A 15608-nucleotide genomic window follows, 5' to 3' on the forward strand; every position below is an offset into this window, starting at 1 on the left:
TATTTTTAGTAGAGATGGGGTTTCTCCATGTTGATAAGGCTGGTCTTGAACTCCTGATCTCAAGTGATCCACCTGCCTCAGCCTCCCAAAGTGCTGGGATTACAGGCATGAGCCACTATGGCTGGCTACAGGTGTTATTTTCTAGAGCACATGTCCTATCCTTTCAAGTTGCAGGGATGAACTAGTGAAGGCCCCAAACATTGACCAACTGGCATCCCACAGCCTCCTCTTCCAGAATGCCCTTGCGCATGTGGAACCTCTAGCTGTGAGTGTGTGCCTCCTTGTGCACTAAGGGTTGGGGGTGGGGAACTTCAGCTATCGTCAGATGGCACAGATTGTGCGGGACATCTTGTTAGAGGGAAGCATAGTCTGGAAAATGGTAGTGGAGAAAATCTGGTTTTCCACTCATGGGAAAGCTTGACCTTCAAGGGTGGCCTTCTCCTTGGGTGGAAGGTGCACCCTGGCCCTGATGTGCTCACGGCAGCCCTGGCCAGCTTTCTCCCAGAACGGGCGCTTGCCTGATGCTCAGAAGGAAGGGGTGCTGCAGAAGGGCACCCACAGGTCTGCAGACCGGGCCTCAGGTGAGAGCTAGTCAGGGTGGCTCTGCTCCCTGAACCCCCTCATGGCTCTGCCCCCAGCAACACTGGCTGCTCTGTGTGCCTGGGGAGGCCATTGCGTAGGAGGAGATAAGCATCTGCTGGTTTCAGGGGCTGATTGCTTCCCTTTTCTCTCCCGGAAGCAGTCTGTTGCCTAGGTGACACCCAAATCCCAGTGTCTGGTTTGAGCTCTGCATGACTCAGCTACCAAGCTGTTTGCTAGGGGCCTCAGGAGGGCGGTTGCTTGGTTACCTAAGAGATGGCAGACATGTTTTGCTGTGGCGATGCTTACCTCTGCTTCTGCTCCCTAACAGCAAGCAGTGTGCGCCCCGAGCCGCGTTTCTTTCCTCACTGGCAGGAGACCTGACACCACCCGCCTGTACGACTTCAACTCCTACTGGAGGGTGCATGCTGGAAACTTCTCCACCATCCCCCAGTACTTCAAGGAGAATGGCTATGTGACCATGTCGGTGGGAAAAGTCTTTCACCCTGGTACTGCTCCACGTCCAGAGTCTGGGTTCTCTTGGTTTGTGGTGTCTGAATCCAGCATTCCCATCCTGGGGATGGGGCTGTCTTTGCAGAGCCCTCTTCTGGCTGGGCGAGTCCCTCGCTAATCAGTGCTTCCTTTCTAAAAAACCGACTTGTCAACCCAGCCACGTTTTCACCCAAAGTGAAAAAGGGTAGAAAGAGCTTTGCTTCCTTTCAGAAACCACTGAGGGTGTGCTGTTGGGTCCTTCAGCTCCTCGGGTGGTAGGGAGGACACAGGCTGGGGAGGTGGCAGTGTTGGGTGGAGTCCAGCTCGGGGCCCCCCGCTTCCCTGCAGGGTACCTGTCAGTAAACCTAGGGGTGGGGTGAGGACACCTGAGGGCCTCCCACGTGGCTAGCATTGCTGTTGCTGACTTATTGCCCAGTGAGGGGGCTGTGCTTAGGTGGGGGCTGCTATCCACTCTGTGAATTAGGTCAGAAAGATGAGTGTAATCTGGTTTCTGCACCTGGTCTCAGGAGCTCGCAGGTCTGGGAATGGGAAAGCGTACTTCAACAGGTGTCTCAGGTGGTCTGGCCACCTCTCCTTCAGTTCATCATTCCCTTGGCCTCCCTGTGCTGCCACATCCTCATCTTGGGCCTCTGGGGCAGGAGCCAGAAACCTCTGGGCATGGGATTTAACAGGCTGCCTGAGCTGGCTGTCAAGATCACTGGGCTCTTGTTCCTCCTGATCTCAAGATGGATCCCTGGGGCCCACACAGGCATGCGTTCTCCTTAGCCAGACTTCCCCGTATTTGCTCCTGGCTACAGCTGCACAGGCTGAGGCCCGGCACCACATGTTCAATATGATCTTGCAGTCGGGCGGTCCACAGCTATTTCTGTAGCATGTGCCATGTGCAAGACCCTGTGCCAGGCCTGGGGGCCACCTCTGCCTGGTGCAGGGCAGCTCACAAAAGCTGGCAGAGGCCGAAGGCTGCATGCCAGTATTCAGAATGCCACAGAGCGCCTGACTGCTGTACCTTCAGGGCCTCTATGGGCAGCCCAGTCAGAGTTCCGGGAGTGGATTCCTGAGGTTGCACTGCCGGGGTCCCTCACTTTGCCATCCTGCAGGTTTCTCGATCCTCGACCTTTTAGATTCCCACCACACTGAATCTAAAAGGGACAATGTGACCTCTAAGCTGGTGGCCTAGGAGCCTGCCGATAACCTACCCATTCATCAGCCCTCGTGGGTCAAGCCTGCGTCGTCCTCCCCAAGAAAGTGGGGAGGTCGAGCAGTGGGGATGCCCCTCAGGCCACGGGGCTTACTGACTGGGGCAGGTGTCAGGGGGAACTCCCTCTCTTTCTGAGCTCCACTGAGCTATCTCAAAGTCCCCACCATACTCCCCAGTACTGACAGCCAGAGGGAGGAACGGCTCACCAGAATCATTGGGCATCTCTGATGGGCATCAAGTCTGCTTTGATTATTGATGAGTGGGTAAGAGGGTCCTCTCAACTTGGGGTCTTCTTAGGAAAGCACTGTCAACTCGGAACAGGTTTCAGCCCTGTCTGGAGACCACAGGCCCTGGAAGGCTGGGACACCATTTGCAGCCCCAGCGTCATCTATTAGAGCCAGCAAGGTCTCATGCTGTGCGGTATATTTCAACACTTTCTCAAATTTACCCGTGGCAGCTTTTGGTGTGTTTGGTTATTTTTATAACACTACTCACTGTACAATTTCTGTCATGCACATTTTTTGTATCAAAAAGGGTGCTGTAACTTAAAAAGATTGGGTATTTCCAACTTGGAATGTTCAAACCATCTTTTGCGAGGGATGTTTTAAATAGGCATGAAGCGTTGTGTTGTTTTTAATCAGGGTTAAGGATCTGGAATCAAAGGTTTTGGTTTACTCCATCTATGGCATATCTTAAAAACTGAGCAAGATGTCCTTGCCTTTTTTGAATTTGATGATTGTGCTGCAGTTCCACAGCTCAGTTTTAGGTGGCACATACCCCAAACTGAAAACCTGAGCTTGGAGGAAATGAGTCAAAAGATAGGTAGGTACAGGACAGGGCAGTGGTGACACTACAGCTTTCAGGGTTCCCAGCCTGTCAAGAATGAGCATGTCTTAGCAAGGGAGGCATTTCAATGTCTTCTCAAATCCACCTGTGGCAGTTTTTGGTGTCTTTGGTTATTTTTATAACCCTAAATACTTATATACAATTTATATACATGTACAAAAGGGACATGTACATTATATATTTTGATACAAAATATGTACTTGTACATATTTTGTATCAAAAAAAATTTCTCAGAAGATTTCCACTTCCATAAAGCTGGAGTAGACACACTTTTCCCTATTCTTCCAACTAAGTGACCTAAAACCCCTTGATAATATACACAAAACGAACATAAGACTCTGAAAGGTGGAGTGAAGGCAGATCAGACAGGGACCTTGTGACCTGAGGAACAATGGAGTTAATTAGTTCTCTGGTGTGTGTGTGTCTCTCTTTCTTTCTTTCCCTCTCCTCTCCTTTCCCGTTCCTCCCTTCCCCTCTCTTTTTCTCTCTTTCCCTCTCTTTCCCCTTCCCTCCCTTCCTCTCTCCCTCTCCTCTCCTTTCCCCTTCCTTCCTTCCTCTCTCTCTCTCCCTCTCTCCTCCTCTCTCTTTCCCTCTCCTCTCCTCTCCTTTCCCCTTCCTCCCTCCCTCTGTCTCCACCCTCTTTCTTTCCTTCTCCTCTCCTTTCCTCTTCCTCCCTTTCTCTCTCTCTCTCTCTCTCTCTCTCTGTTTTCTTTCTTTACCCATATATACCAGACATGGAGCTGAAGGAGCTGGGATCCAGAAATGTCAACAAACACAGAGGAAAGAAGAAAGAAGGAATGAAGGAAAAAAGGGAGGAAAGGGGGACAGGAAGGGAGGGAGGAAAGAAGAACCAAAGCCAGAGGACCAGGAAAGTTGTAACTTAGCAAGACAGAAAACTTTTAGACAGTGAGCTGCTTTACTCTAGTTAACTCCACAGAAATATAGTTTGATCCCCACTTCCACACATGCCAGCAAAGGCCAACTAGGGGGCTCAGTGTAACATGCTTGCTAAGCTGTAACATCCCTCCTGTCTACCTTGGTGCTGTTGGAGGTGGCCAATTAAGGAGCTGGCACTTTCATCCCTGCCAGGCAATACCAAGTCCCCATCCCCTAAGGTGTCTGGGCAGGTGATATTGGATACAGTGCTGAAAAATATCGAACCCTCCCAGCAACAAAGGTATCAGTACAGCCCCAGATCAGATCCAAAAAGTCCACTCCTGCCCAGCAGAAACAAGGAGCCCCACCCATTTCAGGGATCAATGGAGGCCACGTGGGGAAGGTAGACTACTGCACTCACCAGGCAGTAATGCAGCGTGCTCCTTCCCTTTCTTCTGCTGGAGTGATGTCAGAGGATGCCAGCTAAAACAAAGTTTAAATAACACCTTAAACCTACTAACACAATATGAAAATCTCTAAATTTCAATCAAAAGTTACACATCATACCCAGAACCAGGAAGATCTCAAATGGAATGACAGGATACAATCAAGAGATGTCAACACTGATGACAAAGATGTTAGAATTATCTGTAAAAAAAATTGAAAGCCACCATTATATCAATGCTTCATTAAGCAATTAAGAACGCATTTGAAACAAACTAAAAATAGAAAGTCTCAGCCAAAAAATAAATAAATAAATAGAAGACATAATGAAGAACCAAATGGAAATTTTAGAACTGAAAAATACCATAACTGAAATTTTAAAAAACTCTATAAAGGAATCACTGGCAGAATAGACAGAACAGAGGAAAGAACCAGTGAACCTGAAGACAGAACAGAAATTTCCCATTCTGAAAAATGAATAGAAAATACATGGGAAAACAAGATGGACAGAGCTTTAGGAACCTGTAGGACTATGAACAATGATCTCACATCTGTGTCATAAGGTTCCAGGGGAGATGAGAAAAAGTGTGGGGCTGAAAAATCAAAGAAGTAATGGCTGAAAATTTCCCAAATTTGACAAAAGACATAACTCTGCAGACTTCAGAAGCTGAACAAATCCCAAAGAGAATAAATCCAAAGAAATTCCACACTAAAACACTTGAGTTAAACTTCTGAGAACTATTAAATAAAAACACAAAAAAGTAACTGAGCATGGTAGCTTATATCTGTAGTCCTAGCTACCTGGGAGGCTGAGGTGGGAGGATTGCTTGAGCCCAAAAGTTCAAGGTTACAGTAAGCTATGATTGCAATGCTGCTCTGCAGCCTGGGCAATGAAGTGAGACCCTGTCTTTAAATAATAATAATAATGATAATAATTTAAAAAAAAAAAGAAAAATCTTTGAAGCAATGCGAGAGAAATGACACCTTACCAAACCATGGATACCAAAAGGAAGTGACACAACTTTTTTCAAGGGCTTAAAGAAAATAGCTTTCACCTGGGTGCAGTGGCTCACACCTGTAATCCCAGCACTTTGGGAGGCCAAGGCAGGCGGATCACCTGAGGTCAGGAGTTCAAGACCAGCCTGACCAACATGGCAAAACCCTGTCTCTACTAAAAATACAAAAATTAGCCATGCGTGGTGGCATGCATGCACCTGTAATCCCAGCTACTTAGGAGGCTGAGGCAGGAGAATTGCTTGAACTCAGGAGGCAAAGGTTGCAGTGAGCAGAGACTGCCCCATTGCACTACAGCCTGGGCCACAGAGTGAGACTCTGTCTCAAAAAAAACCAAAACAAAAACAAAAAACTTTCAACTCAGAATCTTACATCCTGTGAAAGCATCCCTCCAAAATGACATTCCATGGCCACATAGGTTTGAAAACCATGTTCTAGACTAACCAATTCATTTTCTAGATAGCACAACTGAGATTATTCAAAGAACATACAGGAATTTTCCAAGATCACATCGCAGTCCCTTGAACACTGTTGGAAATCTCTGAAATTTGCAAAGCTGAGAAACCAAAAAAAAAAAAAAAAACTTTCATCAGTATTGCTGGAATAATCTCCAACCTGTAAATGTTGAAACAAATCTTGAGAACCTGAGTCCCAGAAAGAGAGAACACAAGGTGCAAGGGTATGTCCCAGCAACAGCCCTGTGACATGAGTGGCATTTGTACCTCCTGGTTTATGGGAGAGGAGGAGACACAGAGAGATGAGTAACCAACAAGGTCACACAGGAAGACAAAGAGCTAACATTCAAACCCAGGTCTGCTAGACACCAAAGCTCAGGCTCTGGGCCTCATTGTTACATACATCATGGCCACATTCTCAGCCTTTCTGTGTGTCTCTATGCGTTGCTCCAGCATATGAACTACAAGGACCCAGAGGATGCAAACAATGGGCTCCTATGTCAATGCCTGGGCTGACCCGTACAGGCCATTTGTAAAGAAAATGCAAACAGTGTTGCCATGTTTTCATGGTAACAAGCATTAGGAATTTGGGTTTGTTTTAACATCCATTGTTCTGTATCTGAAATCTGATGTAAAATGCCTTTGGAAAGTTAGAAAGATGAAGAAGGCAGGAATGGTTAGAGGAGGGAAAGGATAGAGGAAATAGTTTACAATGTATGGACATGTTCGTCTTAGCACCTCATACTTACACTCACATCCCCCAAGAACTACACAGAACTTTCTGGAAGCCACTCACTGATCATGACTCTCATCACAGCCCACCTTTAATTAAAAGTGAAGTTGCATGAGTCAGCCAGCAGATGGCAAAACGAGGAACCAAGGAACATATGACTAAGGTCAAATATTAGCTAGTGTCATTTCATAAATGAAGTGGGCCTCTTTCCTAAAGCTTTTTCCGAGTATCATCTGCAAATGTTCCAGTTGGGTGCTACAACATGCCGAGGCCACCCTGTCTCATCGTCTTGTCTTCATCACCCACCCTCCTCTTTCAAAGGCAGTATGATCAGACACAGTAGATGGGGGGCCTACCCTACCAAATCCCACCTGGCCCTGGATGCTGCAGCTTAGGGCATCCAAGAGCCCGCCAGGGCAAGCCTGCACTGTACCTTCTTTCTCTGGGTTGTCAGTGGCAGGCCACTCTGCTCAGGCCTGCCAAGTGAGGGTGGTACACTGGGCAAATCAACTTTCTGGTAGAAGCACAGGAACATCTGGCCCCAACACCCTTCTCTCCCTCTGCCCACCCCACAGTAATCCTCAGAACCTAGAAACCTAATGACATCTCTCCAAACTTCATTCTAAAGTCAGGAACAAGAATTGGAAACCTCATCACAAGTCAGAAGATTGAGACATGCTTAAGGTTACTACCTATGTGTTCAGATTAGCAAGGACAGGAGCACACTGTAGGTACCAACCGCTTATCTGTGGAAGGCTGCTCCTGAGCTGCACTGGGCTGCATGTTATATTTGTGTGCCTGTTGTCTACAAACACTCCTATCCCATCAGAAGTACACAGGGTTTGTCAGATGACTTACTGGCCATGAGTGAATCAATGAATTCTTCTCAGGAAGAGAACCAGTTTGCCTTTTAAAAATGCTGACAGTGAAACCCAAGGGAGGAAACTCACCTGCTGCACCCAGCGTGCAGCCCACACTCCTTCAGTGTTCCTTTATGAGTTGGACCCAATCTAGTTTCCCAGCCTCTTCTCCCATGACTTCACTCTACGAACGCGTCTGCTCCAGCCACGAACCTTCTCTGGGCTCCCTGAATGTACCTAACCCTTTCAGGCTGTCCTTCCCCCGTTTCCCATCTAACAAAACCCTTTCGACCTTCAAGGCCCAGCTCAAACAGCCCCTCCTCTACGAAGCCTCCCCCAGCCCCCTGCCCAGAGTGGGCAGTTCCTTCCTCTTCACATTCACCTAACTCCTCTTGCCTGTAAGATGCCCCCTTACAAGTAACAAAGACATGAGTGTGCACCTACCTTCAAGGAGCCTCTTTCAGGAGGGGGCCTGGCTTCCATCTGCTTTTTGACATACTTTGCACTGAGATCTGCCCTCTCCTGCCAGGCTGTGCTCACACCAATACCGAGAGATCACGAGACGCCCTGCCAGCAAATGCCCTGGAAGCACATCCCCTTCATGCCCCTGGCAGTTGTCTAATGCACACACAAGATCAAAGCAGCTCTCGGGTGGCCTGTTGCAGGGCACAGCACACTTCTGCCTATGCCAAGGCAGATGCTGGGCCCTTCCCTATTGTGCTCAGCACGCACCCATTCTCCAGGGCGCCTTTTCCGGGCATTAATTCATCCAGTCAGTTAACACAGATTGCACAGCCTATGTGCCAGGTACCATGTGGACCCCACCACCCGTGCCCAACGCAGGCCCCTCTAGTGGGCAACCCTTGCTCCACACCTCCCTGTTGGGCTGCTCGAGACTGTCAGGTCGGGCTCAACCTGCTCTCCAGCCCTACTTCCTTCCTATCCCTTTCCTGAGTGTTAGTTAGCCCCAGTAAACCTTTGGCCCTGCCAACTCCCTCTCACGGTCTGCTTCCTGGAGGACACAATCTGAGACAGTGGGTTCCAGAGTGGTCTGAGAAAGCAGGTGGTAAAATGGGGGCTTGGTACAGGATTGCCCTGCATCTGCCCAACTGGCAACAAGGTTCCCATCTTCGGGGTAGGTGGCACGCAGGCGGCTCCAGGCACAAGATGGCAGGCTAGTTGCCAGACCTTTGGTGTTAGAACTTTTGCTGGGATGGCCGGCTTGTGGAGAGGAAGTTCCTGGCAGGTGAGGAGATCCAGGCAGGGCGGATGCCTGGAAATGAAAACTCAGAGAACAGACAGTGGTATGTTTCCTGGATGACCCACAGGGGATTAATGAGAGGCCAAGAGCAATGAACAAACATCTAAAAATTCAGCAGCAACACTGGAGTCTTCCTGGCGGTTTACAAAGTAGCCCCCGATCCAGGCAATGGGCGAGCAGCAAAGTCTGAAGAACAAACCCCGGACTTGCTAAGGTGGCTGAACTCCAAAGACAGGTGAACGCTCAGCCAAGGCAGGTCTGTCATGCCAATGACACAAGCCCTGTTGGGAAAACCTGCGTCCCTGATACATGGAACAGGCACATCTAGGAGGTCTCTGAATATCTGGTCTCCCCAGATGTCCTTGAAACTTCTGAGCCCGCAGCATCAGCCCACCCCCTCCCATGAAGCGCTGCAGGCACCCTATCCCGAAGGAGAAATAAATAACACAAGAATTTTCCCCACAGGTGTCCTCCCTCCCAGGAGTGGCCCTCACCTTATCACTGGCTGCCAGGTAGGGTGACCAACAGTCCCAGTTTGCTGAGTGAATTGCAGTGCTAAAAGCCGGCGAGTCCCAGGAAAGCAGAAGGAATTGGTGAGCCGACTGCCAGACCCGTGACCAGAGTGAAGGTGCAGCACAGCGCCGTGCAGGAAGGGTGTGCTGGGTCTGGGAAGGGGGAAAGCGATGACACCCTTGAGGAGCTGCAGGATCAGCATGCACCTGCAGTGGCCGGGGGGGTCCCTGTGGGATGGGATCTGGATGCAGCTCAACCAGTGGGGGCTGAAAACAAAGGCTAGATAAGGGACTTGGAGACACTCTGCTGCTCAACACAACTGAATGCCCCGGTAGGGAGCCGAACGGATGGGGCAAACCTGTTGATGGCATGGGATGGCCAACAGTGATGGTCCAGGCCTGAGTGACGGTGAAAGGCCCGAATTGTCACGGCAGACAGTGAAGGAAGGGATTCAAAGGCTAAGCAAAGTGAGCTTGCTGGAACTGGCCAGAAGAGGTGAGGCCAGAAGACACCCCAGAGGATCAGGTTTCAGGAGAGGGCCCAGAGGACACATGCGTCAGCAAGGGCACCAGGAATGTGCTGGAGAGAGGGCGCCAGCATCCCTCAGAGATCCAGCGCGGGAATCCTCTGCAGGCCAGGGCTGACCACAGGAGAGTGTCTTGCAGAATGGGGTGCACCGAGAACTGCAACCTGATAAGGATGGTGCAGCCGCCTCCTCCTCCTCGTTTCCTTCTCCTTCTCTCCTCCCCTCTTCCTCCTCTCCTCCCCTCTTCCTCCCCTCCTAATTCTCTCTTCCTCCTCTCCACCTCCTGTCCTTCTTTCTTCCTCCTCATTTCCTCCTCTTACTCTCCTCCACCTCCCACCTCCTGCTCTCCTTCTCCTCCCCTCCTCCTCATCCTCTCCTCTTTCTCTCGTCTTCTTTCTTCTTTCTCCTACTTTTCTCCTTCTCATTTCCTTCTCTCTTCCTCTCCTCTTTCTCCTCTTCTCTCTTCTACCTCCTCCAACTCTGTTCCTCCTCCTCTCCTCTCCACTCCTCCCCAACCCCCTCCTCCTTTTCCTCTGCTCCTCTTATTCTACTCCTCCTCTTCCTCCTCGTCCTCTCCTTAGTCCTCCTTTCTGCCTCCTCCTCTCCGCTTTCTCCTCTTCCCCACCTCCTCCTTTCTTCCTCCACCTCTCCTCTTCTTCCAAATCTCCTCCTCTTCCTCTCCTTCTCCTCCTCCTCTGCTCCTCCTCTCGTCCTCTCCTCTTCCTCCTACATCTCTCCTCCTTTCCTCCCTATTTCTCTCCTTCTCCCTTCCTCCCTGTCCTCCCCCCTCCTCCTCTCCTTCTCTTTTCTTTCACTCCTCCTCTTCTCCTTCTCCTGTTCTTTTCTCTTTCTCCTCCCCCATCCCTCTCTTCTCCTCCTCTTTCTCATCTCCTCCTCTCCTCCGCCTCCTCTCCTCCACATCTGCCTCCTCTTCTCCTTCTGTCCTTCTCCTCTCCTCCTACTCCCCCTCCTCCTTACTTGCTTTTCTAGTCCTCTTCCTCTTCTTCCTCCTTTGCTGCTCCTCCTCCTCTTCTTCGTCTCCTCCTCTCCTCTTTCTTCTCTTTTCTGTGTCCTCCTCTCTTCCTTCACCTCTTCTCCTTGGTCTCATCTCCTCCTCCTCCCCTTCTCCTCCTCCTTCCCTCCTTCAACCCACTCCCTCTCTTCCTCCTCCTTCTCCACTTTTCTTCTCTCCTCCTCCCCTCCAGCTCCTATTCCTCCACTTTACCTCTCTCCTCCTGCTACATCGCACATTCACACGACCCTGTGAGAGTCAGGGCAGAAAAGGAAAGCTAAAAGGCGGACAAATGAGTGCAAGAGAGCAAAGAAGGGAGCCCTCTCTAATCTAATGGGCAGGGCACTGGACACATTCGAGCACCTCCTCTGTGGGAGAGGGGTCACTGCCTCCAGATGGAGGGGCAGTGGGACACTCCATGACCTCCGGGGTTACTTACAATTTGGAGTGCTTAGGTGAATACTGAGTCCAAAACAGCCCTGCAAAGAGACAGAAGAACAAGCCCCTGAGCAGACGAGGCCTCTGAAAGAGACAGAAGAACAAGCCCCTGAGCAGACGAGGCCTCTGAAATACAAAAAGCCAACATGGGGTTAGAGGCAGAATTCAGAAAGAGCTCCTACAACTCCATACCAACAAGGCAAGTGACTCACTAGAAAAATGAGCAAAAGCCATTTCCTAGACGAGGAAGGCGGGCTGAACAAGAAGCATCTGAAGGGAAACCATAAATTAGGGTTAAAGCGGTCCCAGACTGGCCATGTCCCGGAACACTAGGCAGAATCAAACGTGAACCCTCTCCAGAGGAGGGCAACTTCCTCCTGGGCCTCAGAGACAAAGAAGCACAGCAAGGGGAGGTGGCTGCACTCTGGAAAGTGTCAGTGGGGAGGCAAGGGAAGAGGAAGGGGGTGACAGGCTCAGAAAACAGGAGGAGTCGCACGGAAATCACGCTGAGCAAAAAGAATGCTTCCCTAGGGGAGCATGTGGGTGGAAGAGAGGGACTGCGCAGCCAGGGATGCTGAGCACAGAGAGGGAAGGTGATGGCAAATTCCCAGGGAGGCTAGCCTGCTATGGAGGGAGAGGACAGAGCAGGAGAAGGCAGGGTGGGGGAGGGGGTAGGGGAGGGGAAGGGAGGGGAGTGGGGAGAGGGGAAGGGAGGGGAGGAGAAGGAAGGGGAGGCAAGGCTCAGAAGGCCACTGGAATGGACAGGGAGCTCTGCAGGGGGCTCCCTGGTGATGAGGAAGGAAGGAAGACCTGAGCGGGGGCTGTGGTTTCAGGAAGGAGGCAGTATCCTGGGGGAGGCAGGCAGAGGATACAGTCAGCTGCAAAGGATCTTCAGAAACGGCAAGGACTTCCTAAAAGAGATATGATGTGTGGCACGATAGGCATGCAAGCAAGGCCTGAAAAAGCAAGCAGAACTTGAGGAGACACACCCCTGGCCCCAGGAGTAGGGGTCAGTTGAGTGTGTGCTAGTGGGGTGCAGCCAGGCACAGCGGTTTCATGGGAGCACAGCAAGGAACCCGAGAAGGCCCCGCATGCCTGCAGTTGGCTGACTACTGCCCGGGACTCCAGAGCATCCACGGAGGGCCCCAGAGGGGAAGGCAGGAGCAGGACAGGTCTAGGGAGATGAAGGCCGACCTGACCTGCTAAGAGACGAGAAGGGAGGGAGGGAAAAGTCTTGTTCCTGCCAGGACATTGTTAATGAGAGGAGTGAGGAGGCAGCAGGTGAAGAGAGTGTGGCGTGGAAGGCAGAAATCAGAGCGTTTTTGGGTTTGGTGCTGACCTGCTATTGGGAATGAAAATCAAGACTCAGGAGCATTCTGGTCCCTTTCTCAGGGTTAGCCGAACACCACCCGCATCCCTACCTGGACTGGTGACGCCATTCCTCCTAGGCCCACTCACCGCTGCAGCTGCTTTACTTGGACTTCCTCTCCTCACCCGACCACAGATCAGACCTCTGCTGCTCGTTGCCGCCCAGGGAGAGTGTGCACCTACGTGCGCATTGCACCCCACTGCCCAGCACACCCAGGAGTGAGAGTGAGGAGCAGCTGGGAGAGTTGGAAAAGGGAGCCCTTATGTGGCCACCATGGGCTTCCCTGCTAGCAGCCACATGGTGACTATCCAGCTCATTATGCGAGTTCTAGTTCTTCAAACAAGAGGCCACGGGAGGAGCAACGGCAACCCACCATCCCGGGGATCCTCACTCATGATTTGAAACCACTCCCAGCAGGTTCTGGGGTGTTCGGCAGAAGCTGGCAACCATTCTTGGGGGGAAGGAACCCAGGAGGGGATGCTAACATGCATAGGAATTGGAACTGGTGATCTGAAGGTCCCCTGCAGCCCTACGGCCCACATCCCATAAAGAGGGACCCTCTCCTCCTCACCTCATCTCCAGCATTCCTGCTTCCTCGAGCTTCTCCAGGGAGAAGTAGGCACATCTCACTAGAAAAAACAAGAAAGCAGCCCTTTGCTCATTCAACGCTTACTAAGCAGATACTGTGCCCTGGGCACCCAGTTTCAGAAATGAGTAAGACACCGGCCTTGCCTTCAAGGAACTCAAGAGACCCTGCCGCAGCCACAGACTCTTACAGAGCAATTACCACCCTGGGTTGCAAGAGCCTAACGTGGGGTGGGGACGGGGGAGGTACAAAATGCTATCAGAGCTGGAGATGAAAGTCCCTAATACTTGGGGTGGGGCTGTGAAAGTGACGTTAAAGTTGTGCCCTGAAGGAAGCCAGGAGCGCACCAGGACAAGGCCATGGGAACCGCCTGTGCAAAGCAAGGAGACCTGGAACAGCAGGCTGGTGGGGACCAGTGACTAAACAGCACAGCGTGAACCCAGAGAGTGTTCGGCTTAAGGGTGGGGAGAGCTGAGCCGACTCCCTGAACTGTTAGGACTTAAACCTGAGAAGGCCCGGCAGCGTTTTCACTAGAGGATTGCTGGGGACAGATTTGTGACTTAGAAACTGAGCCGATGGAACGTGGACGACAGACCTGAGGGAAGAAAGACAGAGGCCTCCAGGTTGGTCAGGAGGCTCATGGAACAGTGCAGGCTCCAGACCACGAGGCCTGAATTCTGGAAGTAGCAGCGGGGATGCAGGACGAGGAGCCGTTTTGTCTCATCAGGCACTCCAGAGGCAGGGACCCAGAACTTGGTTATGAAGTCATTGCGGGAGACTAGATAAGGGGAAGGACAGAGGAGTAAAGCATGGCAGCACTACAGAACCTGAGCCCGTGACTGAGATAGAGAAGAGAGTTTGAAAAGCAAGTTTGCCAGGGAAGTTGGGCTGTGTGCTGGGCGACTTAGGTCGGAGGAGGCAAGACATTAAGAGTGGGGATGTTTCTCATCACCTGCAAAAGAGGCGTTAAAGAGACGGTCCCTCTGGACCCCACTGGCAGGCACTGACAGAGCGGCTAGGACACAGGAGAGCAGGCCTGGGGGCCTTAGCCCTACAAGACTCAGCCTAGAGCTGCATGGACGCCAGGCAAGTGGTCCCGCCGTTCTTGCTGCTTCCGTGCCCTCTGGGGGTAGCCACTGGAGGTGCAGTTAGGTCGCTGCGGGCAAGTTTGGAGTCTTGCCTAAGGGTGCATCACAGAAGGGCCTCAGCTCCCTCCCCCAGCTCCACCCACAGCTCCACCCCAGTTCGGCTCCGCTTCATTTCACCAGCATCTCCACCCCCAGCTCCTCCTCCGGCAGCTCCGCCCCAGCTGTTCCGCCCCCAGCTCGTCCTCCTCCCAGCACTTAACCAGTTCCACCCACAGCTCTTTCCCACAACTACGCCCTCCTCTTGCAGGCGGCTTCTCCAGAAGCTCTGACCCAGTTCCTGCTGCAGCTCCACCCCCAGCTTCGTTTCCCACAGCCCCACCCTGCTACCCCTTCATCACCGCTCCCAGCTCCGCCTCCTCTAGCCCCATCCCGCTTCTCCTACCCCTCTGCCCACCCCAGCACCTTTCAGCTCTTTCCTCCAGCTCTGCACTGGCTCCTCCCCCGCCATTCTCACACGCCAGCCTCACTCCAGCCTGGCTCCCCCTTCTCCAGCTCTTTCCCACAGCCCCGCCCCATCTGCTCCCACAGCGCTTTGCCACAACCCCGCCCTGCTCCTCCTCCAGAAACGTCCGGCTTTCCATGAGCTCCACGCTGCAGCTGAGCTGTGCACCAGGCCCTCCCACAGAGCTTTCTCGTGATTCCACCCGACACCTCCCCAAGCCCCCGCTCCCCTAAGCTGGTTCTCAGGAGTCCGCGGGGGCCTCCCGCAGCTGCTCCTCGCTCAGTTCTCCCATTACCCCGCCCTGCTCCTTCCTCAGGCGGCTGCTTCCAAAGCCCCTCCCGTCCCTGCCCCGCCCCTCCCGTCCCTGCCCCGCCCCTCCCGTCCCTGCCCCGCCCCTCCCGTCCCTGCCCCGCCCCTCCCGTCCCTGCCCCGCCCCTCCCGTCCCTGCCCCGCCCCTCCCGTCCCTGCCCCGCCCCTCCCGTCCCTGCCCCGCCCCTCCCATCCCTGCCCCGCCCCGCCCGTCCCTGCCCCGCCCCGCCGGTCCCTGCCCCGCCCCGCCCAGCCCGTCCCTGCCGCGCCCCACCAGCCCCGCCCTGCTTCTCTCGGGGCTGCTCCCAAAGCCCCGCCCTCTGCCCCTCCCCTGCAGGTTCTCTCGGTCCCGCCGCACCCCGACCCCCGCCCGCACCCCGACCTGCTTCTCCTGTGGCTGCTTCCAAAGTCCCGCCCACAAACCGTCCCCAGCAGTTTCAGCCCCGCCCCTCCCAGAGCCCCGCCTCTAACAGCCCCGCCCTGCTT

The 15608-nt window shown here is 52.7% G+C and overlaps 1 protein-coding gene across 7 annotated transcripts in view; it reads right to left on the bottom strand.

Moving 5' to 3' along the window:
* The window catches only part of IDS (iduronate 2-sulfatase), a 64757-nt gene that overhangs the window by 48621 nt on the left and 528 nt on the right, over nucleotides 1-15608 (bottom strand). The window contains exons 1-8 of one of the 7 annotated variants that reach the window (XM_063660240.1): nucleotides 14176-14697; nucleotides 13819-14001; nucleotides 13209-13266; nucleotides 12727-12872; nucleotides 11270-11309; nucleotides 7963-9444; nucleotides 4580-4660; nucleotides 4434-4495 (exon numbers count right to left, since the gene is read on the bottom strand). In XM_063660240.1, the coding sequence (XP_063516310.1) occupies nucleotides 4434-4495; nucleotides 4580-4660; nucleotides 7963-8001 (182 nt within the window). In that variant the 5' untranslated portion in view covers nucleotides 8002-9444; nucleotides 11270-11309; nucleotides 12727-12872; ... (1 more) ...; nucleotides 13819-14001; nucleotides 14176-14697. Of the gene's footprint in view, nucleotides 1-4433; nucleotides 4496-4579; nucleotides 4661-5961; nucleotides 6027-6674; nucleotides 6748-7962; nucleotides 9445-11269; nucleotides 11310-12726; nucleotides 12873-13208; nucleotides 13267-13818; nucleotides 14704-15504; nucleotides 15540-15608 lie in introns of those variants that run through there. The other 6 variants (XM_063660239.1, XM_063660241.1, XM_063660243.1 and 3 more) reach the window with 6 other exon arrangements.

This window comes from Pongo pygmaeus, chromosome X (genome assembly GCF_028885625.2).
Source record: "Pongo pygmaeus isolate AG05252 chromosome X, NHGRI_mPonPyg2-v2.0_pri, whole genome shotgun sequence".
Lineage (NCBI taxonomy): Eukaryota > Metazoa > Chordata > Mammalia > Primates > Hominidae > Pongo > Pongo pygmaeus.